Genomic DNA, 10,119 nt, shown 5'->3' on the forward strand with positions numbered 1-10,119 from the left:
TGCCAGCCACGTACACCAGGGCTGGTGGGTTCAAACCAGCCTGGGCCTGCTAAACAAATAAATAAATAACTGGGTATTGTGGCGGGCGCCTATAGTCCCAACTACTTGGGAGGCTAAGGCAAGAGAATCACTTATGCCCAAGAGTTGGAGGTTGCTGTGAGCTGTGACGCCACAGAACTATCGAGGGCAACATAGAGAGACCCTGTCTCAAAAAAAAAAACCAACAAAAACCCCCTGTGAAATGCATAATACATTAACATTTTAAACTACTGATCTTCCATAAAATAATTCAATGTTGGTTCCTAACTTCCAGGCAAGTACCATATCTCTATCAATACAGTGTTGTTATTACACCAAAAAGAGGAATCATTTTATATTCCCTTTTCACATTATTTTTGTATGAGATTCATGAATGTTAATTCAAACAAATCAAGTCTAGAAAACTCATTAGGAAGTGAAAAAGTTCTTTAAAATTTGGTTTATATTGATGCCTGTACCATCTGAAAATGCTAATTAATTTCTTTCATTTGTTGAGTATTTTCCTGGAGAGTACTGGATGAATTTTTCTAAAATATTGGTATCAGTAATGAAGAAGCATTTAAAGTAACAGTGGATTTCAAAGGAAGCATTGGACTTCTAGTTTCTAGTCCACCATGTAAAAAACTTAGAAGTCACTTCATACTAACAAGAAGCTGAACAGACCAAAAAGTCAGCAACTCTCATTAGGAAAGTTGAGAACCACTGGTATAGGGTTTCTTCTCAGGGTGATGAGAATATTGTACAGTTAGATGGCGGTGATGGTTGCACAACTATGAATATACTCAAATCCATTGAATTGAACATTCTCAATGTATGGCATATGAATTATATCCCACTAAAGCTGCTTTAAAAAAAAGAAAAAGGAAGAATGTCTACGATGGGCTCATTAGTAGACTGGCGATGGTGGAGGAAAGAGTTTCTAGGCTTCAGGATTTGTTAATACAAACTTCCAAAACTGAAAAGCAAAGAAAAGAACAACTGAAAAAACAGAACAGAATATTCAAGAATGTGGCAGAAGTTTGTAAAAAAGATTTAATCTACGTGTAATGGGAATATCTGAAGGAGACAAACGAGAGAAAGAAACAGAAGAAATATTTGAAACAAAAATGACAGAATTTCTCCAAATTAACATTAGGCACCACAGATACAGGAAGTTCAAAGTACATGAAACAGGATAAATGCCAAAAACCTATACCTAGGCATATCATATTCACACAGCCGAAAATCAAAGATAAAGAAAATCAGGCAGCGCCTGTGGCTCTGCGAGTAGGGTGCCAGGCCCATGTACTGAGAGTGGCAGGTTCAAACCCAGCCTTGGCTAAACTGCAACAACAACAAAAAAATAGCCAGGCATTGTGGCGGGCGCCTATAGTCTCAGCTACTCGGAAGGCTGAGGCAAGAGAATCTCCTAAGCCCAAGAGCTGGAGGTTGCTATGAGCTGTGACGCCCTGGCACTCTACCAAGGGCAACAAAGTGAGACTCTCTCTCTTAAAAAAAAAAAAGGATAAAGAAATCCTCATACAAAAGCTTGATAACTAGGATCTGTAGAGAACTTAAATTAACCAACATAAAAAAAAAAGCCAACAACCCCTTATATAACTGGGCAAGAAAGATGAATAGAACCTCTCTAAAGAAGACAGACGAATGGCTAACAAGCATATGAGAAAATGATCATCATCCCTAATCATAAGAGAAATGCAAATCAAAACCACTCTGAGATAATCGCCTAACCCCAGTGAGAATGGCCCACATCAAAAAGTCTCAAAGCTGCAGATGCTGGCTGGATGGGGAGAAGAGGAACCCTTTTACACTGCTGGTGGGACTGCAAACTAATATAACCTTTTTGGAAGGAAGTATGGAGAATCCTCAAAGAACTCAAACTAGACCTCCCATTTGATCCTACAATCCCATTACTAGGCATCTACCCAGAAGAAAAAAAATTATTTTATCATAAGGACATTTGCACTAGACTGTTTATTGCAGCTCAATTTATAACTGCCAAACTCTGGAAACATCTTAAATGTCCACCAATCTGGGAATGGATTAACAAGCTATGGTATATGTATACCATGGAATACTATTCAGCCACTAAAAATAAGGAGACTTTACATCTTTTGTATTAACCTGGATAGAATTGAAACACATTCTTTTTAGCAAAGCTTCACAAGAATGGAGAAGCAAGAATCAAATGTACTCAATTCTGATATGAGGACAACTGATGACCTAGGACATGGTGGGGGGAAGAGCAGAAAGAAGGAAGGAGGGAGGAGATGGGGTCACAGTGTGTGCCACACCTCTTGGAGGCATGCAATCAGTGTAACCTGGTTCTCTGTACCCTCAGTGTATCCTCAACGATAAAAAAAAGAAAAAGAAAAAAAGAATCTTGAAAGAAGGCAGTGGGAAAATCCACCTTATTTATAGAGGAGTGTGGGTAAGAATTATGTCCAGCTTCTTCCCAAAAACCATAGAGGAAAAAATGGGCAGAGCAAAGTAGATCATTTCTGTAATCTTAGCACTCTGATAGGCCAAGGTGGGAGGATCCCTTGAGCTCAGTAGTCCAAGATTAGCCTGAGCAAGACTGAGACCCTGTTTCTACTAAAAATAGAAAAACTAGGCCCGGCGCCTATGGCTCAAGCAGCTAAGGCGCCAGCCACACACACCTAAGGTGGCAGGTTTGAATCCAGCCCAGGCCCGCCAAACAACGACGGCTGCAACCAAAAAATAGGCAGGTGTTGTGCTGGGCACCTGTGGTCCCAGCTACTTGGGAGGCTGAGGCAGGAGACTCACTTGAGCCCAGGAGTTGGAGGTTGCTGTGAACTGTGATGCTGTGGCACTCTACCCAGAGGACAGCTTGAGGCTCTGTCTCAAAAAAAAAATAAAAAATAAAAAATAAAAATAGAAAAACTAGATGGCCATGCGCACATCAGTCCCAGCTACTCAGGAGGCTGAGGCAAGAGGATCCCATGAGCCCAACAGTTTGAGGTTGCTGTGAGCTATAATACTCTATCTCAAAAAAAAAAAAGAAAAGAAAAAACAATTGCCAAAGTCACTCTAACCTTCAGCAAACAACCCCTGATCAGTCAGCAGCTATCAAAATGTGAGCCCTTCCACCAGCAAAAAGTTCACAACTTGCTGAAGGCTTAGATGGTTTTTAGAGTTTTTTTTTTTTTTTTTTTTTTTTGAGTTCAGAGTGTCACTTTGTCACCCTTGGTGGAGTACTGTGGTGTCATAGCTGACAGCAACTTCAGACTCTTGGGCTCAAGGGATTCTCTTGCCCCAGCCACAACACCTGGCTGGTTTTTTTTATTTTCAGCAGAGACTGGGTCTGGCTCTTGCTGAGGGTGGTCTTGAACCCCTAAGCTCAAGCAATCCACCTGTCTCAGCTTCCCAGAATGCTAGGATTACAGGCCTAAGCCACACTCAGCCTGTAGTGAACTATTTTTTAATCAAGGTATGTGCTTTTTTTAGACATAATTCTATTGCACACTTAATAGACTACAGCATAGTGTAAACAGAACTTTTACATGTGCTGGGAGCCAAAACACTTGTGACTTGGCCTTACTGCATTATTTGCTTTGTCGTGATGGTCTGGAGCTGAACCTGTATGTATGTATGTATGTATGTATGTATCTATCTATCTATCTATCTATCCATCCATCTATCCGCACACACAGAATATATACATATATGCCTGGGTATATATATGTATATATCTGAGTTATACCCGTATTGCTTTCTGGTTAGAATACCTTCTTCTCTCTTATCCTACTCACTTTTTTTTTTTTTAAGACAGAGTCTCACTTTATCGCCCTTGGGAGAGTGCTGTGGCATCGCAGCTCACAGCAACCTCCAACTCCTGGGCTTCCAGGGGTCCTCAAACTTTTTAAACAGAGGGCCAGTGCACTGTCCCTCAGACCATTGGAGGGCCAGACTGCAGTCCCCAGGACAGGTCAGCTGCTAAGCAGAACAGGCAGCGGTGGCAAAAACACCCAGCAGGCCAGATAAATATCCTAGGCGGGCCGCATGTGGCCCGTGGGCCATAGTTTGAGGACGCCTGGTTAGGTGATTCTCTTGCCTCAGCCCCCCGAGTAGCTGGGACTACAGGCACCCACCACAACACTCAGCTATGTTGTTGTAGTTTTCCAGTTTGGCTGGGGCCCAGCTCAAACCCACCACCCTCAGTATATGGGGCCGGCACCCTACCCACTGAGCCGCAGGCACCACCCTAATTTTTCAAGTTTCAATTTAAGTATATCTCCTCTGGCAGGCATTCCCTAATTTCCTTTGTTTGACAGAGGCATTTTTCCCTCTCATTTCCCGGTATCCTTGTACAGACTTGCAACATGCAGTTGCCATACAAATGCTATGATTGTTAATATGTCAGTGTTTCCCAAGATTAGAAAATCCTTTATGGAGAAGAATTTTGCTTTTCACCTTTGTGTCTTTGGTTCCTAGCATCCTGTATTTTTTAGTAATAAATGAGTTGCTGATTGTTAACAATGTAGGGAAGAACTATTTTTTCTAGCTATAAGAATGGTTTTAAATCTTCTGATACTATAACGTGTTAAATTTGACAATACCAAAAAGACTTTGAGCTGCTTAGAGCAAAATATATTCACAGTTTAAAGTAACTCTGTTGGTGCTTCTCTGTTGCAGCATTAATCAAGTCTGATCTGAGAAGACATAACATAAATGTGGGAATTACAAACGTCGATATCAAAGCGGTAAGTAATGATTATTTTTATAATTACACTATTGAGAAAAGTGTACATAGTATATACATGAAACCCTTTTTTTGTTTTGAGAGAGAATCTCACTCCATTGCCCTGGGTAGAGTGCAGTGGTGTCATCATAGCTCACTGCAACCTCAAACTTCGGGCCACAAGCCATTATCCTGCTTCAGCCTTCCCAGTAGCTGGGACTACAGAAGTGTGCTGCCACACCTAGCTAATTTTTTTATTTTTCATAGAGATGGGGGGTCCTGCTCTTTCTCGGGCTGGTCTCAAACTCCTGATGTGAAAGCAATCCTCCCACCTCAGCCTCCTAGAGAATGCTAGGATTATAGGCATGAGCCACTGTGCCTACCCAAGAAACTCTCCTAGAGAATACATGTGAAACCAGCCTTCTCTATCAGCTGTTTTTGTTTTCCTGAATCAGTTGATCTTTTATAACGTCATCTGCTATATACTATACATTTTTTATCTAATGATTTTTATTTAATAGGTGCCAGTTGACAGTCCTACAGATCAAGAACCAAAAGATGTTACATTGTCCAAGCAGTCAGAATCAGCAATTTGAAGTGAAAAGAAAAGTTACTATCCTGCAGTAATTGGGCTAGAGCGTGAACATCCTTGGAGTGTTATATGAGCACTGTGGCTGCGTTATAAGTAGTAGGGAATGGATACTTACTTGAAAATTACTTTAAGATCTCTAAATGTATAGTTATTTTGCTTATTCATTTAAGCCATGTTTAGCTTAAAATACTTTTGTGTACATCCTGTTAACACTACCATTTATCAAATTAGTGTTGCATTTATAGTCTTACATTGTGTCTGAAAGTAAGTTTCTTGACTTTTACTTCTCAAAAGTAGGTCTCTTTTTTTTTATGAAAAATGGAAGCTTAGGGGACTTTGTAAAAAGGATAATGTGGGGGTCCATTCCCCATAAGACACATAAGAGAACAAGAAGTTTATGCATAAAAAATACCCAGTGGAACCAAATGTACCAAATTGGCTACCTTTGTATTCTGTTGACCAACTAAGTCACTTCAGTGAGAGTACAGGGTACTAACATGATGCTACAGTATCGGGGTCAGACTTCCAGATGACCTCTAAAATTTTTCCCATTTCTCACACAGTTGTTGCTTTGAAACATATACTGGCACTGGCCACAAAACCAATTCTGTGCGCAGATTCTGCCCATGACTTTGGCCTTGGAATTATCTTCTGATTAAGCTTTGGTGCCCAGATATGAGCTCACTGTCTTAAGTTCTTTCCCGTGCTGCCTTTCTATGAAGAAGAAATACTAACACTATATATTTTTTTCACTCCAGCTTGAAATGGGATAGTTTTGTTTTGTTTTTCTCATAGATTTTGTTTGCTCTCTTCTCTTTTCTTCAGTATATAACTTTAAAACAAGAAAATTTCAAAAATAGCCGGGCATTGTGGTGGGCGCCTGTAGTCCCAGCTACTTGCGAGGCTGAGGCAAGAGAATCACCTGAGCCCAAGAGTTTGAGGCTGCTGTGAGCTGTGACGCCACAACACTCTACCAAGGGTGACAAAGTGAGACTCTGTCTCGATTAAAAAAATTTTTTTCATCATTCTTGTTACTGGCTATTTCATGATTTCTTGTATCACATCCTACATATTGCCTTGAAGATTCCTGAGCTAAGGAAATCTAATAACTTCAGATAGCCTAGGTCTCCCCGTGTGGTGGAGACCTCTTGAGTGCTGTTTTAATTCTCCAGTATCGTTTTTATGATCATTCTCCTTTGAAGATACTGTGCCCACGTCCATGCTCCATCACCGTGCTGGGGGAGTAGATTCTTTTCTTCACCACAGAATGTGTGTGGTCACCATACTGTAAAAGAACAGTCTGCTCTTTTACATGCTCAGGGTAAGGAGAATAGGACCAAATATATTTCCACAGTGCCTACCACTGTGTTATGTTTACAGTGAGGATTTAAATGTTGTTGATGTCCTGATTCTCTAAGCTCACAGGGAATATCTTTACAGAAATGACATCTGATCAGCCATTAGCACATATATTTTGTCCACTTATACAAAAAAAGCCAATAAGGTATAGTGAATATCCTTGAAGTGAATGGAAATTTTGATTAAAGCAGAAAAGATGCATTAGTTTATACTGACGTTGTAACAGTCTCTGCAATCCTGAAATAACTATAAATTATGTAGATTCTGACCCTAAAGTATATGTTACCAAAAGAATGGCTAAGAATCAGGAATTCTGTGTCCATGTCCTGGATGTAGTTCTATCCATCCCTGTAACTCTGGATAAGTTGTTGAACTTTGGGAAACATTTTCCTCATCCACAAAATAAATGTGTTTTGTTTTAAAATGTTAAATGCCTTTTTCATCATGGAGCAGACCCAATCATTGTATTATAGGAGTTGAAATCTAGCCAGACGAAAATATCCAATTTTTTATGAAATTGGGTAAAAAATTGTGATTATTACCTTGTGGATATGAAGGACTTTTAATTCTCTTTTTAGCCTTATTAGTCAGTTGAAAGTAAGCAGCTTAGGCAAAACATGCCCAATCATTAGCTTCCTTTGTATTTATTTACATTACAGGTAAAAATGGCTAAAAAGATATTTTAAAGTCTGTCCCAAATAATTGTTTTATTTTTAAGCTGTCAGTGATTTTTTTTGAATGATTTTGAAAATAATCATGTATTTGTTAACTTCCTGAGGTTTTGAATAAATTACAGGTGAAAAACCAGAATACTTTATTTCTGGAAAGTATATACATATATGTGTCATATGTATTTTTCCTTGTTGATTAGGAAAAGGGTAAAATATGTGATAAAATGCAAAATAAATTGATGATGTTTCTGTATTTTAAGTGAAAGTTGTCTGTAGTATGTTATTCAAGAATAATTCCACAGTCACGTGTCGTTTACCAATGGAGAGAACATTCTGAGAACTGTATTGCTAGGCAACTGCATCATTGTGTAAACATCACAGAGTGTTCTTATACAATCCTACATGGTATATATAGCCCACTGTATACCTAGGCTATATGGTATTACCTTTTGTTCCTAGGCTACAAACCTGTACAGCATGTTACTGTACTGAATACTCTAGGCAATTGCAACACTGTAGTATTTGTGTATCTAAACATATTTAAACATAGAAAAGGGGATGTGTCATACTGTGATACAACAACAGCTATGACATCACTAGGCAATGGGAATATTTCAGCTCCATTATAATCTCATGGGACAGTCGTTGTATGTGTAGTCCATCATTGCTGAAAATATTATGTGGCACGTAACTGTATGTTTTGGGAAAGTGGAGTTGGTAATCATCACTGTAAATTTTAATAAAAGAATTTTAGGAAAGAAACTGGATGTTTCAGAAGCTGTTGCATTTTTAAATGTCACAGGTATAGCTTTTGCCTTTTGAAAATGTTAAGAAATGTCTTTAAAAATATGTTTGTATGTAAAAATATGTTTGTATGCAAAGCCAGCAGAATGCCTGCGTCTTAAGTTATTATTCGTGTCCTGATTTTTGCTCTTTATATTGTGGTTATTGGGTATTTCAGACTCAAAGTAAATTTATTTTTTAATGTTAATTTTATTTGACTGGCTGTTCTTTTTTAAAGTTCTGATACTTAGGTACACACGGGGAATGTAAAGGGATTATAAGATTTCAGAATGGGCAAGGAGGAAAAGAGGCAGTTTACGTACCACAAGAAAGCCAAGTCATCCAGGGTCCGGGTTAAAAGCTGGTATTCTTTTAAAAGAAACTTCAGAAAGTTGGGTGCAGTGGCTCACACCTATAATCCTAGTAGGCTGGGAGGTCGAGGTGGGTGGATCACCTGAGTTCAGGAGTTCGAGATCAGTCAGAGCAAAACTGAGACCCATCTCTACTAAAAATAGAAAAAGAAAACCTAGCCAAGCTTAGTGGTGGGCATCTGTAGTTCCAGCTACTCTGGAGACTGAGGCAAGAAGATTGCTTAAGTCCAGGAGTTTGAGGTTGCTGTGAGCTATGGTGCCATAGCACTCTACCCAGGGTGACGGATTGAGACTGTTTCACAAAAGAAATAAAAGGCCGGGCTTAGTGGCTTGCACCTGTAATCCTAACACTGTGGATTTAAGGCCAAGGTCAGCAGATAGTTTGAGCTCACGAGATGGAGACCAGCCTGAGCAAAAGCAAGAGTAGCTGGGCATTGTGGCAGGTGTCTGTAGTCTCAGCTACTGGGGGAGCTAAGGCAAGAGGATCACTTGAGCCCAGGAGTTTGAGGTTGCTCTAAAAGTAGCTGGGCATTGTGGCAGGTTTCTAGTTTCAGCTACTGGGGAGGCTAAAGCAAGAGGATCACTTGAACCCAGGAGTTTGAGGTTGCTGTGAGCTATGATGCCACAGCATTCTACCAAGGGCTACAAAGTGAAACTCTGTCTCAAAAAATTAATTAGTTAACTAGTTAAAATAAAGCATCATACTTAAAAAATAAATAAAAGTAACTTCAGAGTGTGATAGAAGCAAGATGGCAGCATTGGAGCTATCTTGTTTCATCCTCCTGAAGAAGCAATAATTTTGACAACTACCTCTAGACAAGCAGTACTTTCCTGGGAATCCAATAGTCCAGTTTAGAAGTCACAGCACACTGTTGGGGCAATGCTAAGAGTATATGCATTAAGGAAAGTAAGAAGAACGATTTCTCTTTACCCTTATCACTCCTCAAAGGTGGCACAGCCTGTAATTTCCCCTGTGACAGAAAGTGAGAGCGCAGTGAGGGAATCCTCGGCTCCCCCAGCTGTGTGGGATGCTGCCAAGAGTTTGTTTTGAGACAGCGTCTCACTCTATTGCCTAGGCTAGAATGCCGTGGTATCAACCCAGCTCATAGCAACCTCAAACTCCTGGGTTTAAGTGATCCTCCTGCCTCAGCCTCTTAAGTAGCTGGGACACAGGCACCTGCCACCATGCTCATATAATTTTTCTCTTTTTAGTAGAGATGCGGTCTGGCCCTTGATCAGGTTGGTCTAAAACTCCTGAGCTCTTCTCCCTGAAATGTTCTGATCATTAAATAAATAGATAAATATGAAACTCCTGAGCTCAAGGGACGTATCTGCCTCAGCTTCCAGAGTGCTAGAATCACAGGCATGAGGCCACTGGCCACTCTTTCTTGCCCAAGCAGAATTTCGAGGTTATTGGTATGGGTGGGTATTGGGAAAGGATGGGAGCTAGGAAGCAAGGCCATAAAACCTAACTGCTCCACATTCTCCATTAGGAAGTCTGTTCACAAGCCACTGGGATGCCTTACCTATGAACACCTCCCCACACCATGCCCTGGGCACCTCAGACACTCCACACACTTTACTGTCCTTTTTTTTTTTTTT

At 40.1% G+C, this 10,119-nt stretch overlaps 1 protein-coding gene across 1 annotated transcript in view; it reads left to right on the top strand.

Moving 5' to 3' along the window:
* Positions 1 to 6,098, top strand: part of FLVCR1 (feline leukemia virus subgroup C cellular receptor 1) — a 33,406-nt gene extending 27,308 nt beyond the window's left edge. The window contains exons 9-10 of the mRNA XM_003800532.3: positions 4,696 to 4,763; positions 5,263 to 6,098. Of these exons, the coding sequence (XP_003800580.1) occupies positions 4,696 to 4,763; positions 5,263 to 5,337 (143 nt within the window). The 3' untranslated portion in view covers positions 5,338 to 6,098. The remainder of the gene's footprint in view (positions 1 to 4,695; positions 4,764 to 5,262) is intronic.
* The last annotated feature ends 4,021 nt before the right edge of the window (positions 6,099 to 10,119 follow it).

The sequence above is a fragment of the Otolemur garnettii genome, unplaced genomic scaffold (assembly GCF_000181295.1).
Source record: "Otolemur garnettii isolate 467f Iridium unplaced genomic scaffold, OtoGar3 scaffold00178, whole genome shotgun sequence".
Lineage (NCBI taxonomy): Eukaryota > Metazoa > Chordata > Mammalia > Primates > Galagidae > Otolemur > Otolemur garnettii.